Raw genomic sequence first — 26,697 nt, 5'->3', positions numbered from 1 at the left:
TGAGAGACAGTCAGTATCTTGGTGTGTTCCTCCACTTTTGTATACTATGGTAATGTCATACTCTTGAAGACATAGTGCCCACCTGGCGAGTCGTCCTGTTGGATCCTTAAGATCTGTCAACCAACAAAGTGAATGATGGTCTGTAGGCCTTCCACAGAGATACTGTTGAAATTTGCACATGGTCCAGATCACAGCAAGACATTCTCTTTCTGTAGCTGAATAGTTTCTCTTGGCTTTTGTAAGTTTCGTAAGTTTCCTAGGAGCATAGGCTATAGCCTTCTCTTTTCCACCCGAAATTTGCACCACAACAGCACCAATCCCATACCCACTGGCATCTGTGTGTCCAGATAAATTTAGCATCAGCTTTTAACAACTCTTGGAGTGATCTGGCTTTGATACAAAAGTTTTTGATAAAACGACAGTAATAAGAACATAATCCGAGGAAGCTTCTCACATCTGTAATACTTTTAGGAATAGGAAATTCCGTTAGAGATCTCACCTTTTCTGGGTCTGGCCACACACCTTCATTTGACGCAAGATGTCCAAGTATTTTGATTTCTTTTGCTCCAAAGACACACTTTCTTGGGTTAAGTTTCAGTCCGCCTTGTTGGAGACACTTAAGAATGGCCCTAAGTCTTTTTATATGTTCATCAAATGTCTCTGAGAACACTATAATGTCATCTAAATAACAAAGACACATCGTCCACTTCAGATGCCTTAGAAGATTATCCATCATCCGTTCAAAAGTTGCTGGTGCATTACACAAACCAAAAGGCGTTACCTTAAACTCATACAGGTCCTCAGGAGTGATGAATGCAGCATTCTCACGATCAGTCTCATCTACTTAAATCTGCCAGTATCCCGAGTACATCTCCACAGTTGAGATAAACTTAGCCCCCTTCAGACAATCTAGTGTATCATCAATTCGTGAAAGAGGGTGAACGTCCCTTTTAGTTATCTTATTAAGCTTCCTGTAATCAACACAAAAGTGCTAACTGCCATCCTTCTTCCTGACGAGGACCACTGGTGACAACCATGGGCTCCGCGAAGGATGCATGTCGTCATTCTTCATCATTTTCTCTACCTCGTTGCGAATTATTTGACGCTCCATTGCCGACACACGGTATGCTCTTTGGCTTATTGGTTGATGGCCTCCAGTGCTAATCCGGTGCTTCACTGTTGATTTGTATAATTTGCTCTCTACCTGTGGATTGAACCATTCAGAGAACTCTTGAAGAATGGTAAGTAGCTTCTTCTGTTGTTCCTTTGTGAGATCTGGAGATAGTCGAATAGATCTTGTCTCGTAGTGGTAGTACTAATTTCGCCCACAGACTCAGCATGGGAGGTTTCTATGACGCTCAGCTGTTCCTCAATTAACGGCTCAGCGTTTGCTATGCACATGCATCTTGGAAAGATCTGCTTTCTCGGTGACAGTTAACTATCCACAATGCACTGGATCCATTTTTAAACGAGATGACAGAGGCTGGGATGACCAAGTTATTCTTCAGTGGTATGCTTATCTTACATTCCACTACACGATCCATGGGTTGATGCATGGCATGACACATGACAGTTACCTTTCTAGCGCTGACTGCAGGAATGATCACTTCATCCAGCACACACAGTCTCCACACACTCAGGTGCGCATCTTCCTGTCTACTGTATCTCATCTCGTCTAACATAATCTTCGAGCGACGACAATCTATAATTGCCCGAGAGGCTTTCAAAAAGTCCCATCCGAGAATGATGTCATGACTATACTATTGTAAGATGATGAATTCTAAGGGCTGTGTATGGCCACTTATACCCACACGAATGGTACATCTTCCTGTAGGTTTTACATATTTACAATTAGCCACCTTCAACAGAGTTGTTTTGTTGTCGAGGAATACTGTTTTCTGCAACTGGCGATGGTACTTCTACGAAATGACTGAATATGATGCTCCAGAGTCCACAAGAGCTTGGGTTGGTCGGCCACCCATCGACGTAGTTTCCTATCATTTTTGTAGTGATTTTTCTCTTCGGCAGCCTCACCTCCAAGGAAGGTCGCACCCTTTAGTTTTCCAGGTTGCGGCAGCTAGGTGACTGGCTGGAGCTTCTAAACAGTGATGGACACCTAGACCAGTGTGTTGGTGAGCGTCCTCTCCAGCAGCTAGCTTGCAGCGATGGTGACCTATGCCGTCCTGCACCCACATATTCTTGTTCACCTTTGCCGTCCTGGAGTTGGAGTCGGCTAAGATCAGTCTGCTGTCTTATGGTGTGGACGTCATCAAATAACTGCCGCCTTTCTCGACAACAGCACACCACATGTCTTGGTCATCCGCAGTGGAAACATACTGGTTGGTTATCCTGGGTCCTCCAGACGTCAGTCTTCCTTGGTGCCCAAACAGGTTCCTCACGCGGCATTGTAGGAATGAACTCCGCCTGGGTCTCGACTTTTTCACCGTTTTAAAGGGAAATGAAGGACAAGAGATTGGGTTCAATGTCTGTTCCACTTCCTCCCTTATGACCTCTTGAAACGTCTTTTTTTTTTTTTTTTTTTTTTTGCTCACTGTGCAATCCAAGTGCCTTCTAAACTTCCTCTCTCACTATCTGATGAACACTTGTGAAATTAGTTTCTTCCTCCATCACAGACATTGATACGACGTTTGGAAGCCATTATAACTTCTTGCGTGTAATTCTTTTTTGATACATTGCCTCAATATACTGGCACCATTTTATGAAGTCTTCTGGTGTCAAAACCTCCTTCAGGAGTAGGGCTTGATACATGTCCTCAGCAACACCCTTCGTGAGATGTGTAACCTTATCTTCCTCCTCCATTCTAGGAGCCACTATTTTACACAGCTCCAAGACTTCTTGAAGTCTTGAATGTAGGATGCTGTAATTTCACCTGGACACTGTGCCTTGCACTTTAATTTATCTTCAGCCTTGCACTTCTGTCGTCGTGTGTCGCCGAAATACTTATGAAGTTCCACCTGAAATACTTCCCAGCTTGTGAACAACTACTCGTTCTCATATGATTGCTTGGCAGTGCCCTCCAAGTAGAAAAATACATTAGCCAAACACACGGTGTCATCCCATTTGTTAATTCAGCTATATGCCGCTCATACACCTTCAGCCACTTGTTTGGATCTTGGCCATTGTCACCAGAGAAGCTGGAAGGATGTCTCATGCGGTGACCTACAGTTTCTGCCATCGTAACATCCTCTTCTTCTTCTGTCTCCAATAGATTGCGATCTGTTGAATATGGCTCGAGCTCAGGTTTCTCGCCATGTAAACGGCGGCTCTGTCGTGCCCTAATGGGGGCCACTGTGTTGTCGATAATGTTCGCTATCACAAGTTCCAATACCCAGCACCTCCATCAGAATAATGTCACTCAGAAGAAGGTGTAATTAGATGAATGACGAACACTAACTTCACTTACCGAAGGTTTTTCAGTACTTGCACATGCAAGAGCAAGGAGCGATCTGCCTCCAGCCAGGACACATACAGTATATATACATCTACAGAACATTACAGTACAATGATTCTTGTCATTAGTGGATACTTCTAGAATTTACTCGGACCGAATATAGAAATTAAAATTGTACAGTCCAGATGAGTTTTGAACTCACGACCCTCCATGCAACAGTGTAGTATCGTAACCACTACACCACGGAGCTACTCAGCTTCTTCTGTGACAATATCATCTTAACACCATATTAAAAATTTCAATGATATGCCATAAACAGAAATTATAGAAGTTGCCATCCCCACAGTTGGTACTTTTCATACCCAAAAAAACTGCTCTACCCCCTTTTTTTTTTTGAGGGGGGGGGGGGGGGGGGTTTCTCAGGAACACCCACGAATAGATGGTGCTTTTATAAACTGCCTAAGGTCCGCCCTAGACCACACCTAATGCAAATGAAACCAATTGATTTGCTCAATTTTCCCGAGCTGGAGGAAGTGTGTAATGTCGAAATTTTGATTCTGTACTGTAGGATAGTGCTCATACCTGACAGGTGTACGAATGGTTGCTACGCCAAGAGCTATCCAAAACATTTTACCCCGTATCTCTGTTATCAATAGAACCCCATATATTAGTCCATGAAAAATGGCAGTTTTGCACGCAGCTTTTTGGAACATACTGATATCATGTATGGACTTACGGTAGCAAACAGCTATCTCATGATTAAAAAGCTCGTATAGTGGTTATGACTGAATGAAATCTAGAACAACACTGCCTAGGTTTACAATATTATGAACTTTAACAAAAAATGTAAGGAACAGCAAACTGGGTAGATCAAGTAACTGCACGATATTAGTAACTACCTTTTAATTTTTCCAAATCGGCTGAAAATGATTTCAAGGTCATCATCTGTGGTCACAGGATTTAGCTTGCACACAAAAAGTACGTTTTCAGGAGGGGCAACATCAACATCAGGTATGTCACCTATGATTTCCAGTATAGTTGCCTGAGCCTTTGCTTCCCTTTCCTTTCTGATTTCCTCGATCTCTATGGCAGAACGACCCTTCGTCTCATCAAGTTCCTCATCTGGTGCAATGCGGCTATTCTGAAACAGGAGAGAGTCACATTTTTTATTTCAAATCCAGTGAACAGCCAAAACCATATCATTAGTTTAAAATAAATTAATGTGTAATGGTAAAAAAGAAATTTTCAAACACTGAAAAAATGAAAGAGGGCTATAATTTTAGGGTATGTGTAAAATTAAAAGATCCAGTAAACAGCTATGGTAATTATGACTACAGTGAAAAATAGAAATACCATATAAAATTAGCTCTGAAAGCAATGGCAAGTACAGAAATATATGTTCTATGTGGTCATGTGAAATTGATGAAGTCACAATGTACGAACACAAAGTGTGAAGTCTGTACATTAAGGTATTACCATTGTTTTTATTATACTGTTGGAGTTGCAGCTGCAGCCTTATATGGGGCTGGAAGGAAGTACACCACATCCATATTGTGGGCATTCCTAAACAGAGCTTATTGTTGTTTACTACCAGCCACTCATCCTCCCACCGACACAAGACTCTTTGAGCTCAACACTGAGATTATAGCATGCAGTGGGATAGCACACTGAAACATCTGCAGATCAAGACACGCCTCCTTGGCTGCTAGATCTGCCCTTTCATTCCCAGCAATCCTGATGTGCCCTGGTACCCAGCACAAAGCCACTCCTTCCTCAGTTGTTGTAGTGGAGGAGGGCATCCTAAATGGTATTAACTATTTTATCTGCTGGGTACAAACTTTCAATGAGTGAAGGGCACACTTAGAGAATCAGAACAGCCAAGCAATTTAGCACTGGAATAACGTCTCATCAACTCCAGTGCCTGCAAGATCGCAGACAATTATGCATACAGGACAGTAAACGCTTGAGGGAGTCAGACTTGAGGAAATGATCTAGGAAAACAACAGAGTAACCAGGAGAATCCCCTATTCGACCCACCTGTAAAAACAGCTACATAGTTGTGGTGCTCAGATAACATGTCAGAAAATGTCGCATTAAAAACGGAATCAGGAGTGCAACCTCTCTTGTACCCCAATAAATCTAAAATCACTCTGAGTCTCTCCAGTAATCAGGGCAGCAGGCGGTTAAAACCATGGGTCTGGAACTGTACTGGCTCCGCACCGAGGGACTTCAGTACATGTTGCACGTGGAACCCAAATAGCATTGTGGCTCGTCGACAGTTTGAAAAAAGACAGTCCAGAGGCGGATGAGCAACAGTATGGTGAGCAGGTGAAGTCGCAGCTGTGAGAAACTTACACGCCTTACACACCAGGAGGAGCTGTCACCGGATGGTAAGTGGTGGTTTCCCGGCTTCAGCACAGAGACTGGGCATAGGACTGGTCCTATAAGTACCTGTAGCCAGCCTGAGCCCCTCACGGTGTACAGCATCAATGAGCTTCAAATAGGAAGGCCTCGCTGATCCATAAACTGTGCAGCACCCTTAGTCCAGCCATATACGCACAAAAGCCCTATAAAACTGGAGGAGACATCCCTATCCGCTCCCCAAGACCTGTGGCTAAGGCACTTTTAAGATATTCAGTGCCCTCAGGGTTCTGGCTTTCAGGTCTCTCAGATGTGGCAACCATGAAAATTTGAAGTCAAAAATGAGGCCCAAAAATTGCACTGAATCTCTAAAATTTAGGATGGTGTCCCTCATATGCACGGCAGGTAAATTAAAAATATGATGTGAATGATTAAAATGAACACACACACACTTATCTGCAGAAAACTGAAAACCCGTCTTTGCAGTCCACTCCTCTAACCTCCACATTGTAAGCTGCAACTGACACCTCGCTGATGCAACACTGGAGAGGGAACAGAAAACAGCAAAACTGTCCATGAATAAGGAGCACTGTACTGGACTCCTTACAGTAGACGTGATACTGCTGATGGCTATGGCAAAGAGGGTAGCACTTGAAACACTGCCCCGAGGGACACCATTCTCCTGCTCAAAACGATCTGACGAGTTACCAACTTGGGTTCTAAAATAGCACAGACAGAAAAAGACTGAATGAAGATGGGGAGGTGGCCACGAAAGTTCCATTGATGCATTTGAGCAAGAATACAGTGTCGCCAAGTAGGATCATACACCTTACTGATAACGAAGAATATTCCACTGCAGTGATGTCTACGTAGAAAAACCTGCTGAATAGCTGCCTTTAGCAGGGCCATGTTATTGACAGTGGACCAAAATCTTCAGAATTCACACTGAGATCGGTTAAGGAGTTGCCTGGTCTCTAACACCCAGATCAGATGATAGCTAACCATTCACTCCAGGTTCTTTCCTACACAGCTCATTAAGGCGACACTCCGATAACTACTGAGACGTGTGGTCCTCTACTGGTTTGAGGAGAGGTATCAAAATTGCCTCTCTCCACGAGTTGGGGAAGTTACCTGTCTGCTATATAACATTCTAGGAGGATTTCTTTTGACATTGCTGGCAATCGTCTAAGCATGCAGTGCCGGATCTGGTCATGACCAGGAATAGAGTCACAAGTCTCAGACAGTGCTGATTCCAGCTCCCACAGGGAGAAAGGGTAGTTGTAAGTTTCGGAATCGTGGAACCAAAGTTCAATTTTCTCCTCTCTGAAGTTCCGCACTGGCGACGAAACGCCGGAGCCTGGCTGGCATTTTTAGTAGTATGTGCAAAGTTCTCCACCAGCATCTGAGCGATGTCTCCAGTGGCTGTCTGAAGACAGCCTCGTGTCAACTCTGCAGCTATTGGTGAACGACTGCGCTCACCAGAAATCCTCCTGATGGCTTCCCATAACTGTAGAACAAGTGGAATGGTTGATGGAGTCCAGGAATACTTGCTATGATCTTTTCTTGCTCTCCTTAAGCACACGCCAGGCATTTGTTCTCATGACTCTAAAGGCTCTAAGGTTGTCTGCCGTAGGGCGGCTTTTAAATTGTCAAAGAGCTGCACGCCTGTTCCGAATGGCTGAAAGGCACTCACCTGTCCATCAATGCACAGGTTGCCTCGGAAGATGACCTGAGGCCTTTGGGATGGGTAAGTCAGTGGTACAATTGATCACTTGTGTGATATGGTCCACCTATTCCTGGACACTGTTGCAATGTTCAAACACAGCTAGCTGACTCAAAAGCAACCAGTTAGCCCTGCTGACCAGCCATGTCGGTGGCTTCTCTTCATGTAGTGCTCCATCAAGTAGGTGAATGCAGAGTGGAAAGTGGTCACTGGAATGGAGGTCGTCAATGACCTCCCACTGAACAGAGTCTGTGAGGGCTGGAGAAGAGAAAGAGAGGCCAATGGCTGAGAATGACAAAGTAGCAGTACAGAAGGGAATGTGAGTGCCTGTGTTTAGGATGCAAAGCTTGTGAGGCATCAAGAGGCTCTCCAAAAGTCGACCCCGAGGGCAAGTAAAGGCCGAGGTCCCAAAATATCATGGGCAATGAAGTCTCCCAGTATGAAGATCAGATGGGTAAACCAGGTTAACTAATGAGGTGGTACTGAACAGAATTGGGGAGAGAAAGTTCAAGGCTTGAATGCAACAAGTAGATTTGAACAGATGTCTATTGCTTTAAAAAATGGAAAATCTGGGATGAAATAATGACCATATGAGAAGGATGGATTGCTAGTCACCACATAGAGGATGTGCTGAGTGTGACCAGATAGGCACAATGAGAAAGGACAGCTAGATATTATTACCTATTGGACTAAGTGAGTCAGCACCTCCACTATATTGTGAGTAGCAACTTTCCTTTTCATAATATTGTAACATTCCATCCTGGATTTTCTATTGTTTGATGTTGGACTAAGTACTTAATCAGACATAGACAAAACGAAAAGAAGAAACACACACATGGTGACTGGCATCACCTGGCACTAAGGCCTGACTGCAACAGCGTCTGATGTGAATGGTGATCTTTGCTGGGATGTTTGCACGGGGTACAGAAAAGAAGTGGGGTCGGGAGAGGTAGCAGGATAGGAGTGGGGGGAGGTGATACTGCTGCCTGTGGGAGTGTGCAGTGATGTGGTGGGGACAGGATGGATGGTGGCCTGCTAGGCATAGCATCAGGAGGCTGTGGTTGAAAGGGGGAAGGGGCAGGTTGGGAGGACAGAAGCAGAGAAGGGTAAGGACTATGCAGGTGCACTTACAGGATGGAAGGCATGTGCAGTGCTGGAGTCGGAGCTCGGGAAGAGAGGGGATAGGCAGTTGGAGGATATGCATTAGTGAAGGCTGAAGTGAGGGTGGGTATAGGAATGAAGGATATGTTACAGGGAGAGTTCTCAACAACCTGTGTTTGTGGGAAGAATCCAGAAAAACCCAAGATTGTTCCAAACTTTGGAATTCAGAATAGCTGGTGTTGGTGGCAGGAATCATGGATTCTTCCCGCAGACAGCATCTATTCTGAATTGTAAAGGTTGTAACTCTTCCTGTGACATAGCATTCATATCAGTAACCCCTTGGCCTCCAACTTCACTTGTTCCTGTCCTCCACCTGCATGTCTCCTTCCCCGCCAGTGTACCAGCATTGTCCCTTCCTCTTCTCTACTTGTCCTCCCCCTACGCACCAATATGACATTTGGCACACAACTATCAAGTGGGACCACACGAACATAAGACATATATTACTGTCACGCTATTTTTATGGTTTTTTGATTATTTGTGTATCTTCTGACTTGTACATTGTTTTTATTCACTTTATGTTTGGACTAGTAGCTGTACTTATAGCTGTGTGGGTACTTGTATTTGTGACTTCTGCCTGATGATGTGTAGTAATAGTCAAAATTGAAATTGCAATAAATAAAAAATAAATTATTTGACAGCTGTAAGCAAAAACAACAATCAGTACAATGAAAAACCAACCAAATCACCAAATTTCACTTTTTTATTCACTTAATGACTAGTTTCATGTGGTGACCCCATTTCCAAATCATCATAAAAGATAGTCAAAAATGGTATTTCCGAAAATGTAAAAACCATGTCAAAACTGTAAGCACTATAGCTGATTGTTTGTGCATTTTGGGAAATAACTTATCTGATTATCTATTACGATGATTTGAAAATGGACACTGGACCGAAACTAGTCACTGAGTGAATAAAAAAAGTGAAATTTGCAATTTTGCTTGGTTTTCTGTTGTACTGATTAACTGAAGTTCCTAACCTACAATTATTCCAGCATGCTGGAAATTTGCACAGATAATTGTACACGCTGCCAGCCAGGCAAGGAATATTTTGGGGAATTGGTTAAAAAAAAAAAAAAAAAAAAAACTGTTTCAAAGACTCAGTCAAATCTTTACAAGTTATCTCACAGAACAACTTCCACCGTGCCTCTGTGACACAAGTTGCCTACCTTTCAGAACCGAGGCAGTTCTATTCAGTTACAGCTGCTGACAAGAGAAACCTTGAGCCCTCTGCTGAAACTGCTAACGAATTCATGCCATAGGTTTTAGCCAATAGCGTGTGTGGACTCTGCAGGATTCTGCAGTGCAGAACACAGTTGCTTCGCTCTCTTGTGATCCAGACCTCAAGCAGAAGAGATGTCTTTCTTAGAAGGCAGAGTCTCTGGCTCTGCATTCCATGACCAGTCATCAACATGTTAAGATGAACCACCTCCCCTTACACTGTCCACTTATTGAGTATTCGACCTCCTAGACTGGCCTAAAAGTGGTAACTTCTGACCCTAGGTGCGCCCCTTATACACTGAAATATATTTTCTTTATTTTACCTAATTAACTGTTCTGTCATTTAACAGCTGCCCTGGATGCCCGCTTACAGGTCCTGACCGCTTGATCTCCTGTGCACTGTTGTTGTAAACAGAATCCAACAATCTTTTCCCCCCTTCCCTGCCCACATATACGACAATGTTTAAAAATTACATGAAGGCTGTGGACCCCATATAGCAACAAATCTCAGCCTGTATCTATAATACCATATAATTACAGCAATCTTTACTATGCCAACTATGTAGGTGTAGAAATCAGTATACTGACATACTTTCACTCGATGATGTCCTACAGGATGATATTTTGGGGTAGTCCTCGTTTACACTAAGTTACTCATTGTGCATAAGGAAGTATTAGAATTAAGGAATGGGATCCACAAATGTACCTCTTGCATGCAGCTGTTTAAGCAATTGACAGTGTTAGCTAGTCTCACAGTACATGTGTTCACTGACTAAATATACGAGGTTGCTCAGGAAGTAATGCACCACATTTTTTCTTAGTCAAAAACAATGCTACTAATGCAAAACACTAAGTATGTATTATCTGAAGTCTCCTGAGTGAGTATGCCAAGTTTCCATCACTTCCGACAGTTAGTGTAGCTGAAGGACAGTATCAAAATGACATCTATAGGTGATGTATGTTACAAGCAACGTGCCGTCATTGAATTTCTCACTGCAGAGAAAGAAACTGTGGGGAATATTCACAAATGCTTGTGAAAAGTCTATGGAGCATCTGCTGTCGACAGAAGTACAGTTAGTCGCTGGGCATGGAAGTGAGGTCATCAGAAGGTAGTTCGATGGAGCTCTACGATTTGCAGTGGTCAGGCAGACTATCCATAGCCGTGGATGATCCCCGACTGCTGCAAATCGTGCCACACCTGACAGCCCTATTCTAGCCCCGTCAGACTTCCATTAGTTTGGACCATTAAAGGATGTCATTGGTGGAAAACACTTTGAAGATGATGATGATGATGTCATTCACACAGCAAAGCACTGGCACTGCCACCGGGACAAGTATTGGTACCGATAGGGCATACAGGCCCTTGGTTCGCTCTGGAGGAAGGCTATAGAATGGGATGGAGATTATGTGGAAAAAAAGGGGGTGTAGATAAAACATCATTGTTTTATGTGTATAACTCTCATTATGTTCAATAAAGAATTGTTGAAAGAAAAAAAAAATGTGGTGCATTACTTTCTAGGCGACCCTCGTAGTGGCACATCAATCACACCTACAAAGTAATAATCACAAATACAGTACTAGAAAAGAAAAATTACCTGCATTTCTCTAGAGAAACTACCTTTGACATTGAAAGGAGTGAAACAGAGTGTTGCAAAACTCTGATGATCTGTCCATAGACATTAAATGTATGACATTCATTATCATAGCTAAAGAAATTTTTGGTGATGAAACCAAGAAGCTTTTCAAAAACATGAATATAGACAGGTACCTCAGGCAGAAGCAAGGAAAGCACCGAAATGCAATGGGGTGCACCTTCAAACTAGACTGACAAGTCTTACAGCCAAAGATCCATGCAGGTCTGTGTTCACAGCTCTAGGTTGTTCTTTCAATCCTAGGATGGTGGTATGAACTACATATACCTGGACTTTTGTGGAAAAGGAACTATCCACACCAGCAGGAAATGTAATATCAAGTGTTCGCTGTTGTACTAAAGTCAATTTGACTTCAATGTTCACACATAGGCTTCTAGCAGCTGTTTTCACACTACAGTGAAAAGGCGGTGGATTAGCAGCATAATGTCTCCTCAGAGAGCGCTGATGTTATGACAATGCTTTATTATGAAAAATTCTGAAGTGTGTTTTTATAACAATAGATTTAATAGGTTTAACATAAATATTTGTTTATTTTCAGTACAGTTAATGAATGTGGTTTGCGATGTAAATATAATTAAATTAATACGATGTATTTTCATTTTCACTGTAACGCCAAAGTACATATAGAAAAATGAAACTAACGAACATGCAGAGCTTCAAAAACACCATGAAAAATTAGCACCAGGAGAAAAAACACACAAATTGGCAGAAACATTACAAAAGTGGTTAAAACTAACACAAACAGGCAAAAAGAAACACTGAAACTGGCGAAAAATAACACTGAAACTGGCGAAAAATAACACTGAAACTGGCGAAAAATAACACTGAAACAGGTGAAAAATAACAAAGAAACTGGTAAAAAATAACAAAGAAACTGGTAAAAAATAACAAAGAAACTGGGAGGAAAAAATAATACAAACATTGGAAGAAACACCACCAACACTGCTAAAAGATAACACTAAAATTAGTCACACAGTAAACTGATTTTTCCTGCCTCTAGTATTGACACATCTTGAATAGAATGACGCTTCCACATCAACCATCACTGATTCCAAATATGTCATGTGAAACAAAACTCGCACTTTTTTCACATGACTTCCTGAAGACCATGGATCACAGCTAATGTTTATTAATGAGACTATTAATTACATGAGGGGTACCAAACTATCGAGGATTTCTGTGCTGAGAGAATGCAGCATATAATTTTTGATGGATAGGCATTTACAAATGAGGAACTAACTTAAAGTGTGCCCCAGAAAAGTGGGGTGGGTTCTTTGCTGTCCATGTTGTATATTAACAACAATATCAATAGTAACCTCAAACTTTTTTTTTTACAGATGATGCAATCATCTATAGGATGCTAATGTACAAAAGTTGCACAAATATACAGACCAATCTACATAAGATTTCAAAGTGACGCAAAGATTGGCAACTTGTTGTCCACAAATTGTAAAAGCAGGCATTTCATGGAATGCAAAAATTGAAAGTATTTTGACTGCAATGTTAATTAGTCACAACTGGAATCAGTCAACTAATACAAGCCCCCTGGCATAGTAATATCGAAGGATATAAAATCGAGTGATAACATAAGCTTGACAGTAGGTAAAGTAGGTGGCAGACTCAGTTCATTGGTAGGATACTGCGAAAATGCAGTCAGTGTACAAAGGAAACTGCTTACAAAGCACAATGTATACAAAGAATGGCAGCACATATGGTGAAAGGTTTGTTTAACTCGTGTGAGAAGGCTGAGACAGTGCTGAGAAGCACAAGCTTGCAGGCACTCGACAATGGGCATCAACTGCACCATGAAAGGCTACTTAAAGTCGTTCAAGAATCAATATTAAGTGAGGATTCCACGAATAGACTGCAGCCTCCAACTTATCACTCCCACTGGGATTGTGAAGATGAGATTACAGTTATTATGAAGGCATTTAAGTAGTTGTTCAAGTGTTCCTTATCTGAATGGAATGGGAAGGAACCCTAATATATGGTACAATGGGAAGTGCCCTCAGCTATGACCTTCACTACAATTGTCAGAGTATGACTGCATGTTTTGAAGCACATGTTGAATTTCACAAACGTTACTATGTACCACATGTCTGTATTTTCTGTAAGACAACACCATGAAGTATCCTATTGCAGACTATTTATTTGTAGAGCATAATCCACAACATGTCAGTCAAGACAACAGTGCCTGGTATATACATTTGTTACATATATTGCCCTCTTCTCTTTTAATTTTTCCCTCCATATGCTTCTCCTTGGACTGTATATGATGTGTTTACCCACATCTCTGGCTAGCCTACTATCCTCTCTGGACTTCTCAGATTTCAAATCTCCACTGATACCAACAACAAAATCTAATACTGTCTTGGTTAATCTGCCTTATCATTAGCACTCACTGTAGTGCATTTTCCACTCTGTCCCTTCAAAGTAGTTCCCTCCAGAGGCATACAACATGCCCAACATTTTCTCAATTTTTGCAAAGTCTCCTGGAATGCATTTTCTGGGACTGTGCATTTTTTTCCATTAGGAACTTTGTGCACCATGACCACACAACAAGTATTGCAAACAAGGGAAACTCGAGCACTCATTTTTGGAAGTTGTTCATGGGCTGACTGGCTCCCCAAGTTATAAGGTGAGACATCCCTAAGTCTCCCAGGAACACGTTAATGTAACTTTGGGCGAATGATTATATGGGTGCATGACAGTTTCTCATAATATGAGAATATTTTCCATACAGTTGGCTGTACACGTTTCTTTTGGCAACTTGATCCTCATTATATTCCTAATGATTCGAAACATCAAACAATTTTACAAAATTTTTCATAATGTAAATTTCTTAGTGTAAAAAATTGATATTAAAATCATGAAAACTGCACAGTATCAATACATCTAATGGTCAGCATCTGCAAGTAAATATATTACAACAGCTTGTACATAATATAAACACTGGTTTACTGAAAGAATAAAATGTCTTGCATCTACAATTTTTGTCTTGCATCTACAATTTTTCCACGCTAGCGTGTACATGATTTATGAAATGATATTGAAACAGATTTGTTTGGATTTGATATGCCAGCGAGCATAGTTGTATGATCTTGCTTTGTCTTTCAGTTCCAGTAGGACAAGATATTTTAATAAGAAATGTCTGCTACAGTTTTACTGATATCATGGTTTCAGTAACATAAATCTCTAGGAAAGACGATTCTATTGGTACATAAGAAATTTGGAATAGTTTGTAATTCCATTCAACAATCTAGCTATCACTAGTTGTGGTCATATTATCTTGCTCTATGTTTTTATGGCAATATATTTTAACTCTATGATTCTGTACTTTATTTAGTATAAATCTCTGTACAACCTATTGTCCCTATTGTCTTCTACTGTGCAAATAAATACTCCGCATTATAAATCTATTCAATAAAGAGAGTGCTGATGGCATCCATTATAAAAATGGAGCTGAGCTTATTTGTGTAGGTTTTCATAAGCAGCTTACTCAATTTGAATCGTACCTGCTAGTTGGCAAGTTCTTCACTATTAACACCTACGTTTGAAATTATATTTGGTGCATGACTATATGAGTGAACTGGACTTCATCTCGGCATGTATCGTACCTTGTGAAACTCAATGTTCTCTACTGTAAACTGACATGCATGTTTGTGAATTGAACATTTAGGTTTGACTTCACGTGTTTTTATTTTATTTTAGCAATGAAGATGATTACTCTGTGATTGAAATCAATATGCAATAACAAAAAATGGTTTCAAATTTATATGACCAATGCTGAAGTTTCCCTTGTTTGCAATAGGTCTCGTTATATTGTCCAGTATATTCTCTCTTGTTTAGAAACAATGTACTTTCAACACAATTTTAAGTTTGGGAAACAGGGAAAAGTCTACTGGGATTAGGTCCAGAGAATAGTGACAGGGTGTATGGGGCCCAAAAGGAGTCTGATGTTTCGCCAGAGAGCTAGTGCACTGTAACGGTGCGATATACGAGTCCAGTTTTCCCACAATTCCAGAAACGGAACCATCACCACCCCCTCCTTCTTCGACCTACTTGTGTGCTTTTTTTTTTAAGTTCAAAATGCTTAAACCACCCAAAGCACTGTGTGTGTGACTAACACAAGCCTCGGTGTGCACTTGACAACACAAACAAACTGCCTCTCTAAGAATTTTGCCATGCTTGTATCATAATTTAAAATACACACATTGTACAAGCTCTTACACTGTCACTTTGTCACTAATCCAACGAATAACTCGTGCACATGATCACTTCAGCGACTGCAACTAACAGTTGAGTTAAACAAGACTAACGGCAGTTTGTTGTCTAAACTGACATTAGGTGCATTCAGGAACTGCAGCATGCTGATTCAGGTGGTTGGTGCACTGTTTCAAAAGTTCGGTCTTTCTTTGAAAACATCTCATATTTCCATAATACCAAGTGAACTGATGTTGCACATAATTGAAGGTGGTAAAATCTTTCTCATTTTCACTTAATTACTACCAGCCATTCAGAAGACGGGATGGATCTGTCTGCTAGCTCTGTCTTGCATTGGCCACTGGTAAGAACAACATTGTTAACTAATGTAAACATGTGCTTCATTTTGTGGCTCATACTTTATTTTCTGTTCATTTGAAGATGATGACTGAAGGTGCAATAGTGCTTAAAGTAAAACCAATAGCACATATCTGTGCTGGTATTATTTTTCAGAGAATTTTGAAGTGCATAACCAGACATAAAATTGATCATAGAATAATTGAAATCTCTAGTAACACTCGATACTATAATAATACATCTGAGTATTGAACGAAAGTCAATTTTGCACTATACCACGAGCTTGCACAATTTTTAACAGACAAGGAAATAAACTCTTCCTACTTGCTTTTTACAAAAACTATGTACAAATACTTGCCACATACTTACGAGGGTGGTTTGTTAAATCTAACAAAAAAAGCAATAAAAATGCTTGTTTTGAAACAACTCACCTTCCTTCTAGATATAGTCTCCTTCGGGGGTATACGAGGGGGGGCCCAAAAATAACCGGAATTTCTTTCTAGAAAGCATATACTTTATTGTTTTCAAATACAACCTTAATCTCCTTCCAAGTACTCTCCATTAGCATTAATACACTTGTCCAAACGTTCATTCCAGTGTTCGAAGCACCTTTTAAACTCGTCCTCTTTGATACCTGCTAGCACTTTAATGACATTGCATTTTACGTCTTCCACATCTGCAAACACTTCTTTCTCAAGTCTCTTTTCATCCTTGGGAATAGGAAGAAGTCCAAGGGTGCTAAATCTGGTGAATAGGGCGCGTGGGTAAAGGTAGTCGTCTTCGTTGAGGCCAAAAACTGGTGTGCGCGGGAGCGTTGTCGTGATGCAGGAACCACATGTCAGAATCCCACAAAGCAGGACGTTATCGTGACTAACTTCTGCGAAGCCATTTCATAACCTCCAAATAGAATTGTTGGTTTACTGTCTGGTTTTCAGGGACAAATTCAGTGTGTACAATCCCTTTTTTTGGTCGAGGTGAGCCAGGTGACTTCCAATGTGATGACTGTTGTTTACTTTCTGGATCATACCCATAGCACCATGACTCATTACTTGTAATGATTTTGTTGAAAAAATGTGGATCATCTTTGAACGCATCCTTCATTTCGAGACGGGCTTGAACGCGACGATCCCTTTGATCTCTGGTAAGAAGCTTCGGCACAAATTTTGCTGCCACTCTTCGCATTTTCAAATCGATCGTCAAGATGCGCTGAATTGAGTTCCAGGACAACCCAGACAAGTTCTCGAGTTGGTAGATTGTCTGCGTCGATCTTCACTGACGAGATCACAGATTTTGTCGATGTTGTCTTCGCTTCGAGCAGTTGAAGGTCGACTGGAACGGGGCTGATCTTCAACCACCATTTCTCCCTTTTTAAACCGAGAAAACCATTCGTACACTTGCGTTTTACTAAGAGCATTGTCTTTGTAAGCTGTCTGAATCATTGCAACAGTTTCTGCTGTGTTCTTGCCGAGCAAGAAACAAAACTTCACTGCCGCACATTCTTAAGAACTAGCCATTTCCTTGTGTCACGTCTGCAATGTACGCACACTCAAAGAACTGCCAAAAAAACCACACTTCTCACTGTTGGGTGACGCCGCGTGGTAAAATGACTCAGCAGAGGTCCTACTACAACCCTCTGGTGGCACAACCTGCTACTACAAGTACACAATGTGCAACATTACGATTCCTGTTACTTTTGGGTCCCCCCCTCATTATTTGGTTCAGCGATCCTCCAGCGTTTTCATCCCACCAGAAAAACAGGTTCTATCAAACTCTGCAGAATATTTATTGACTGCAATTACCACTTCCCTATTTGATGAAAATTTCTTTGCAGAAACTTAAGTTGGGGAAAAGGAAGAAGACACTTGGGGTTAAATCTGGTGAACTGGGTGGATGAGGAACCAATTCAAAGCCTAATTCGTGCACTTTTGCCATTTCTATCACTGATGTGTGCATTATCCTGGTGAAAGAGCACCGTTTTTGTGTGCCAACCCTGGTCTTTTTTTCAGCAACACTAGTTTCAAATGCTCCAAACCATGAAACATAATAGGGTCCAGTATGGTTCTGCCTTTTTCCACATAATCTCAGAGGATTAATCCTTGGGGATCTCAGAAAACAGTGGCCATCACCTTACCACCTGATAAAATGGTCTTTGCCTTCTTCAGTGCATTTTCAGCAGCCTTTGTCCCTTGTTTTGATGGGATTACAGAAGTATCCGATTCCACCCGTCTGCTTTGACCCATGACATTAATATGGCAGAAATGGGTATTCTAAGCATCTCCAATATGGCGCCTATGATATCACTACATACACACAGCAACGAACATGAAAATACGTATAAATAAGACAGTAACATCTCCCTCCAAAAACACAATCAAACTAACGGGACAACTGCGGGAAATTGGGGGTTTTACAGAGGGGACAAGCTAAATATAACATGGGGGAGGGAGGAAACACACTATATATATATATATATATATATATATATATATATATATATATATATATATATATATATATATATAAAGATGATGTGACTTACCGAACGAAAGCGCTGGCAGGTCGATACACACACAAACAAACACAAACACACACACAAAATTCAAGCTTTCGCAACAAACTGTTGCCTCATCAGGAAAGAGGGGAAGGAGAGGGAAAGACGAAAGGATGTGGGTTTTAAGGGAGAGGGTAAGGAGTCATTCCAATCCCGGGAGCGGAAAGACTTACCTTAGGGGGAAAAAAGGACAGGTATACACTCGCACACACACACATTTCCATCCACACATATACAGACACAAGCAGACATATTTAAAGTTTGGGCAGAGATGTCAGTCGAGGCGGAAGTGAAGAGGCAAAGATGATGTTGAATGACAGGTGAGGTATGAGTGGCGGCAACTTGAAATTAGCGGAGATTGAGGCCTGGTGGGTAACGGGAAGAGAGGATATATTGAAGAGCAAGTTCCCATCTCCGGAGTTCGGATAGGTTGGTGTTGGTGGGAAGTATCCAGATAACCCGGACGATGTAACACTGTGCCAAGATGTGCTGGCCGTGCACCAAGGCATGTTTAGCCACAGGGTGATCCTCATTACCAACAAACACTGTCTGCCTGTGTCCATTCATGCGAATGGACAGTTTGTTGCTGGTCATTCCCACATAGAATGCATCACAGTGTAGGCAGGTCAGTTGGTAAATCACGTGGGTGCTTTCACATGTGGCTCTGCCTTTGATCGTGTACACCTTCCGGGTTACAGGACTGGAGTAGGTGGTGGTGGGAGGGTGCATGGGACAGGTTTTACACTGGGGGCGGTTACAAGGGTAAGAGCCAGATGGTAGGGAAGGTGGTTTGGGGATTTCATAGGGATGAACTAACAGGTTACAAAGGTTAGGTGGACGGCGGAAAGACACTCTTGGTGGAGTGGGGAGGATTTCACGAAGGATGGATCTCATTTCAGGGCAGGATTTGAGGAAGTCGTATCCCTGCTGGAGAGCCACATTCAGAGTCTGGTCCAGTCCCGGAAAGTATCCTGTCACAAGTGGGGCACTTTTGTGGTTCTTCTGTGGGGGATTCTGGGTTCGAGGGGATGAGGAAGTGGCTCTGGTTATTTGCTTCTGTACCAGGTCGGGAGGGTAGTTGCGGGATGCGAAAGCTGTTGTCAGGTTGTTGGTGTAATGGTTCAGGGATTCCGGACTGGAGCAGATTCGTTTGCCACGAAGACCTAGGCTGTAGGGAAGGGACCGTTTGATGTGGAATGGGTGGCAGCTGTCATAATGCAGGTACTGTTGCTTGTTGGTGGGTTTGATGTGGACGGACGTGTGAAGCTGGCCATTGGACAGGTGGAGGTCAACGTCAAGGAAGGTGGCATGGGATTTGGAGTAGGACCAGGTGAATCTGATTGAACCAAAGGAGTTGAGGTTGGAGAGGAAATTCTGAAGTACTTCTTCACTGTGAGCCCAGATCATGAAGATGTCATCAATAAATCTGTACCAAACTTTGGGTTGGCAGGCCTGGGTAACCATGAAGGCTTCCTCTAAGCGACCCATGAATAGGTTGGCGTATGAAGGGGCCATCCTGGTACCCATGGCTGTTCCCTTTAATTGTTGGTATGTCTGGTCTTCAAAGTGAAGAAGTTGTGGGTCAGGATGAAGCTGGCTGAGGTAATGAGGAAAGAGGTTTTAGGTAGGGTGGCAGGTGATCGGCGTGAAAGGAAGTGCTCCATCGCAGCGAGGCCCTGGACGTGCGGGATATTTGTGTATAAGGAAGTGGCATCAATGGTTACAAGGATGGTTTCTGGGGGTAACGGATTGGGTAAGGATTCCAGGCGTTCGAGAAAGTGGTTGGTGTCTTTGATGAAGGATGGGAGACTGCATGTAATGGGTTGAAGGTGTTGATCTACGTAGGCAGAGATACGTTCTGTGGGGGCTTGGTAACCAGCTACAATGGGGCGGCCGGGATGATTGGGTTTGTGAATTTTAGGAAGAAGGTAGAAGGTAGGGGTGCGGGGTGTCGGTGGGGTCAGGAGGTTGATGGAGTCAAGTGAAAGGTTTTGTAGGGGGCCTAAGGTTCTGAGGATTCCTTGAAGCTCCGCCTGGACATCAGGAATGGGATTACCTTGGCAAACTTTGTATGTGGTGTTGTCTGAAAGCTGACGCAGTCCCTCAGCCACATACTCCCGACGATCAAGTACCACGGTTGTGGAACCCTTGTCCGCCGGAAGAATGACGATGGATTGGTTAGCCTTCAGATCACGGATAGCCTGGGCTTCAGCAGTGGTGATGTTGGGAGTAGGATTAAGGTTTTTTAAGAAGGATTGAGAGGCAAGGCTGGAAGTCAGAAATTCCTGGAAGGTTTGGAGAGGGTGATTTTGAGGAAGATGAGGTGGGTCCCGCTGTGACGGAGGACGGAACTGTTCCAGGCAGGGTTCAATTTGGATAGTGTCTTGGGGAGTTGGATCATTAGGGGTAGGATTAGGATCATTTTTCTTCGTGGCAAAGTGATACTTCCAGCAGAGAGTACGAGTGTGGGACAGTAAATCTTTGACGAGGGCTGTTTGGTTGAATCTGGGAGTGGGGCTGAAGGTGAGGCCTTTGGATAGGACAGAGGTTTCGGATTGGGAGAGAGGTTTGGAGGAAAGGTTAACTACTGAATTAGGGTGTTGTGGTACCAGATTGTGTTGATTGGAATTTTGAGGTTTTGGAGGGAGTGGAGCTGTAAGTGGGAGATTGAGTAGATGGGAGAGACTGGGTTTGTGCGCAATGGGAGGTGGTTGAGGTTTGCTGGAAAGGTTGTGAAGGGTGAGTGAGTTGCCTTTCCGGAGGTGGGAAACCAGGAGATTGGATAGTTTTTTGAGGTGGAGGGTGGCATGCTGTTCTAATTTGCGATTGGCCTGTAGGAGGATGCTCTGGACAGCCGGTGTGGATGTGGGAGAGGAAAGATTGAGGACTTTTATTAAGGATAGGAGTTGACGGGTGTGTTCATTGGCTGAGTTGATGTGTAGGTGAAGGATTAGGCGGGTAAGGGCAATGGATTGTTCAGTTTGGAACTGGTATAGGGACTGATGGAAAGAAGGATTACTGCCAGAGATGGGAACTTTAAGTGTGAGGCCTTTGGGGGTAATGCCAAATGTCAGACAAGCCTGAGAAAATAAAATATGGGAGCGTAATCTGGCTAGGGTGAAGGCATGTTTGCGGAGGGAATGTAAATAAAACTTAATGGGGTTGTTGTGGGGGTGTTGTGAGGGTGACGTGGTATTGAAGGTGGAAAGTTTAACATGATGTTGAAATGAAAATGAAAGATAAAAATATATGGGGAGAGATAAAGGTGAACAAGAAAGCAACTGGAGATCTGGTATGAAAAAAGGTGAAAAAGTGTTGGTTGAGTTGATCCTGTGGTGAACTTGGGTTGGTAGACAGCGATGTGCATAAAGGTTAGGTGGTTGTGTTGCCGCTAAAACACGTTAAAGGACGGAGAAATTCAGGAAAATTTCGAAAAAAACGTATTAAAAGGAGTGGTGTTGTGGTGAAAGATTACGAAAATGGGGCTAAAAATTGTCTGACGAAGAAATAATGACGTTAAAACCTGTGGGGAGCGGCTAAAATGATCAGTGATGTGCGAAAAACGGAAGTGGAAATAAAGTGAAACTTATTAGAACTGGCCGAAATGGTTGTTTAATACGTGAAAGCAGCTGTTATTGAACTAGAAACGGTGGATTTTACAGCAGCAGTAGTGTTGAAAGCGGAAAATAAGGTTTTTTTGGTTATGGTTTGGAAGTGGGTTACTTATTATTGAGTATATATAGGCGGGATAAAATTGTATAGTAGATTACGGTGAAAAGCGGAAGGTGAATACAAAGTGAGATTACTGGAAAAAAAACAGAAAGAGAAAATAAAGAGAAAATAAGACGACAGGAAAGATTTTGAAATGCAACAGCGACAATAACAAACGTAATTGTTGGGTTCAAATTAATGATATGGTTATAATAGAGGGAAACATTCCACGTAGGAAAAATATATCTAAAAACAAAGATGATGTGACTTACCAAATGAAAGTGCTGGCAGGTCGACAGACACACAAGCGAACACAAACATACACACAAAATTCAAGCTTTCGCAACAAACTGTTGCCTCATCAGGAAAGAGGGAAGGAGAGGGAAAGACGAAAGGATGTGGGTTTTACCCTTCACCTCAAAAAACTATCCAATCTCCTGGTTTCCCACCTCCGGAAAGGCAACTCACTCACCCTTCACAACCTTTCCAGCAAACCTCAACCACCTCTCATTGCGCACAAACCCAGTCTCTCCCATCTACTCAATCTCCCACTTACAGCTCCACTCCCTCCAAAACCTCAAAATTCCAATCAACACAATCTGGTACCACAACACCCTAATTCAGTAGTTAACCTTTCCTCCAAACCTCTCTCCCAATCCGAAACCTCTGTCCTATCTAAAGGCCTCACCTTCAGCCCCACTCCCAGATTCAACCAAACAGCCCTCGTCAAAGATTTACTGTCCCACACTCGTACTCTCTGCTGGAAGTATCACTTTGCCACGAAGAAAAATGATCCTAATCCTACCCCTAATGATTCAACTCCCCAAGACACTATCCAAATTGAACCCTGCCTGGAACAGTTCCGTCCTCCGTCACAGCGGGACCCACCTCCTCTTCCTCAAAATCACCCTCTCCAAACCTTCCAGGAATTTCTGACTTCCAGCCTTGCCTCTCAATCCTTCTTAAAAAACCTTAATCCTACTCCCAACATCACCACTGCTGAAGCCCAGGCTATCCGTGATCTGAAGGCTTGACCAGTCCATCGTCATTCTTCCGGCGGACAAGGGTTCCACGACTGTGGTACTTGATCGTCGGGAGTATGTGGCTGAGGGACTGCGTCAGCTTTCAGACAACACCACATACAAAGTTTGCCAAGGTAATCCCATTCCTGATATCCAGGCGGAGCTTCAAGGAATCCTCAGAACCTTAGGCCCCCTACAAAACCTTTCACTTGACTCCATCAACCTCCTGATCCCACCGACACCCCGCACCCCTACCTTCTACCTTCTTCCTAAAATTCACAAACCCAATCATCCCGGCCGCCCCATTGTAGCTGGTTACCAAGCCCCCACAGAACATATCTCTGCCTACGTAGATCAACACCTTCAACCCATTACATGCAGTCTCCCGTCCTTCATCAAAGACACCAACCACTTTCTCGAACGCCTGGAATCCTTACCCAATCCGTTACCCCCAGAAACCATCCTTGTAACCATTGATGCCACTTCCTTATACACAAATATCCCGCACGTCCAGGGCCTCGCTGCGATGGAGCACTTCCTTTCACGCCGATCATCTGCCACCCTACCTAAAACCTCTTTCCTCATTACCTCAGCCAGCTTCATCCTGACCCACAACTTCTTCACTTTTGAAGACCAGACATACCAACAATTAAAGGGAACAGCCATGGGTACCAGGATGGCCCCTTCATACGCCAACCTATTCATGGGTCGCTTAGAGGAAGCCTTCTTGGTTACCCAGGCCTGCCAACCCAAAGTTTGGTACAGATTTATTGATGACATCTTCATGATCTGGACTCACAGTGAAGAAGAACTCCAGAATTTCCTCTCCAACCTCAACTCCTTTGGTTCCATCACATTCACCTGGTCCTACTCCAAATCCCATGCCACTTTCCTTGATGTTGACCTCCACCTGTCCAATGGCCAGCTTCACACGTCCGTCCACATCAAACCCACCAACAAGCAACAGTACCTCCATTACGACAGCTGCCACCCATTCCACATCAAACGGTCCCTTCCCTACAGCCTAGGTCTTCGTGGCAAACGAATCTGCTCCAGTCCGGAATCACTGAAGCACTACACCAACAACCTGACAACAGCTTTCGCATCCCGCAACTACCCTCCTGACCTGGTACAGAAGCAAATAACCAGAGCCACTTCCTCATCCTCTCAAACCCAGAACCTCCCACAGAAGAACCACAAAAGTGCCCCACTTGTGACAGGATACTTTCCGGGACTGGATCAGATTCTGAATGTGGCTCTCCAGCAGGGATACGACTTCCTCAAATCCTGCCCTGAAGTGAGATCCATCCTTCATGAAATCCTCCCCACTCCACCAAGAGTGTCTTTCCGCCGTCCACCTAACCTTCGTAACCTCTTAGTTCATCCCTATGAAATCCCCAAACCACCTTCCCTACCATCTGGCTCTTACCCTTGTAACCGCCCCCGGTGTAAAACCTGTCCCATGCACCCTCCCACCACCACCTACTCCAGTCCTGTAACCCGGAAGGTGTACACGATCAAAGGCAGAGCCACGTGTGAAAGCACCCACGTGATCTACCAACTGACCTGCCTACACTGTGATGCATTCTATGTGGGAATGACCAGCAACAAACTGTCCATTCGCATGAATGGACACAGGCAGACAGTGTTTGTTGGTAATGAGGATCACCCTGTGGCTAAACATGCCTTGGTGCACGGCCAGCACATCTTGGTGCAGTGTTACACCGTCCGGGTTATCTGGATACTTCCCACTAACACCAACCTATCCAAGCTCCGGAGATGGGAACGTGCTCTTCAATATATCCTCTCTTCTCGTTATCCACCAGGCCTCAATCTCCGCTAATTTCAAGTTGCCGCCACTCATACCTCACCTGTCATTCAACAACATCTTTGCCTCTGCACTTCTGCCTCGACTGACATCTCTGCCCAAACTCTTTGTCTTTAAATATGTCTGCTTGTGTCTGTATATGTTCATTTGGTAAGTCACATCATCTTTGTCTTGAAAATGTCTGCTTGTGTCTGTGTATATGCGGATGGATATGTGTGTGTGTGCGAGTGTATTCCCGTCCTTTTTTCCCCCTAAGGTAAGTCTTTCCGCTCCCGGGATTGGAATGACTCCTTACACTCTCCCTTAAAACCCACATCCTTTCGTCTTTCCCTCTCCTTCCCTCTTTCCTGATGAGGCAACAGTTTGTTGCGAAAGCTAGAATTTTGTGTGTATGTTTGTTTGTGTGTCTATCGACCTGCCAGCGCTTTTGTTTGGTAAGTCTCATCAAAACAAAGATGACGTGACTTACTGAACGAAAGCGCTGGCAGGTCGATAGACACACAAACACAAACACACACACACAAAATTCAAGCTTTCGCAACAAACTGTTGCCTCGTCAGGAAAGAGGGAAGGAGAGGGTAAGACGAAAGGATGTGGGTTTTAAGGGAGAGTGTAAGGAGTCATTCCAATCCCGGGAGCGGAAAGACTTACCTTAGGGGGAAAAAAGGACGGGTATACACTCGCACACACACACATATCCATCCGCACATACACAGACACAAGCAGACATATTTATGTGTCTGTGTCTGTGTATGTGCGGATGGATATGTGTGTGTGTGTGTGTGCGCGAGTGTATACCCGTCCTTTTTTCCCCCTAAGGTAAGTCTTTCCGCTCCCGGGATTGGAATGACTCCTTACACTCTCCCTTAAAACCCACATCCTTTCGTCTTTCCCTCTCCTTCCCTCTTTCCTGATGAGGCAACAGTTTGTTGCGAAAGCTTGAATTTTGTGTGTGCGTGTGTTTGTGTTTGTTTGTGTGTCTATCGACCTGCCAGCGCTTTCGTTCGGTAAGTCACATCATCTTTGTTTTTAGATATATTTTTCCCACGTGGAATGTTTCCCTCTAAACATTCCATGTAGGAAAAATATTTCTAAATACAAAGATGATGCGACTTACCAAATGAAAGTGCTGGCAGGTCGACAGACACACAAACGAACACAAACATACACACAAAATTCAAGCTTTCGCAACAAACTGTTGCCTCATCAGGAAAGAGGGAAGGAAAGGGAAAGACGAAAGGATGTGGGTTTTAAGGGAGAGGGTAAGGAGTCATTCCAATCCCGGGAGCGGAAAGACTTACCTTAGGGGGAAAAAAGGACGGGTATACACTCGCACACACACACACACACACACACACACACACACACACACACACACGATGTGTCTATGTCTGCTTGTGTCTGTATATGTGTGGATGGATATGTGTGTGTGTGCGCGAGTGTATACCTGTCCTTTTTTCCCCCTAAGGTAAGTCTTTCCGCTCCTTTCCCTCTCC

The 26,697-nt window shown here is 43.2% G+C and overlaps 1 protein-coding gene across 2 annotated transcripts in view; it reads right to left on the bottom strand.

Moving 5' to 3' along the window:
- The window catches only part of LOC126235998 (zinc finger CCCH domain-containing protein 13), an 85,640-nt gene that overhangs the window by 25,909 nt on the left and 33,034 nt on the right, over window positions 1-26,697 (bottom strand). For both annotated transcript variants that reach the window (XM_049945006.1, XM_049945005.1), the window contains one exon: window positions 4,312-4,553. In XM_049945006.1, the coding sequence (XP_049800963.1) occupies window positions 4,312-4,553 (242 nt within the window). The remainder of the gene's footprint in view (window positions 1-4,311; window positions 4,554-26,697) is intronic.

The sequence above is a fragment of the Schistocerca nitens genome, chromosome 2 (assembly GCF_023898315.1).
Source record: "Schistocerca nitens isolate TAMUIC-IGC-003100 chromosome 2, iqSchNite1.1, whole genome shotgun sequence".
NCBI lineage: Eukaryota > Metazoa > Arthropoda > Insecta > Orthoptera > Acrididae > Schistocerca > Schistocerca nitens.
This window is presented reverse-complemented; position numbering and strand designations above follow the sequence as displayed.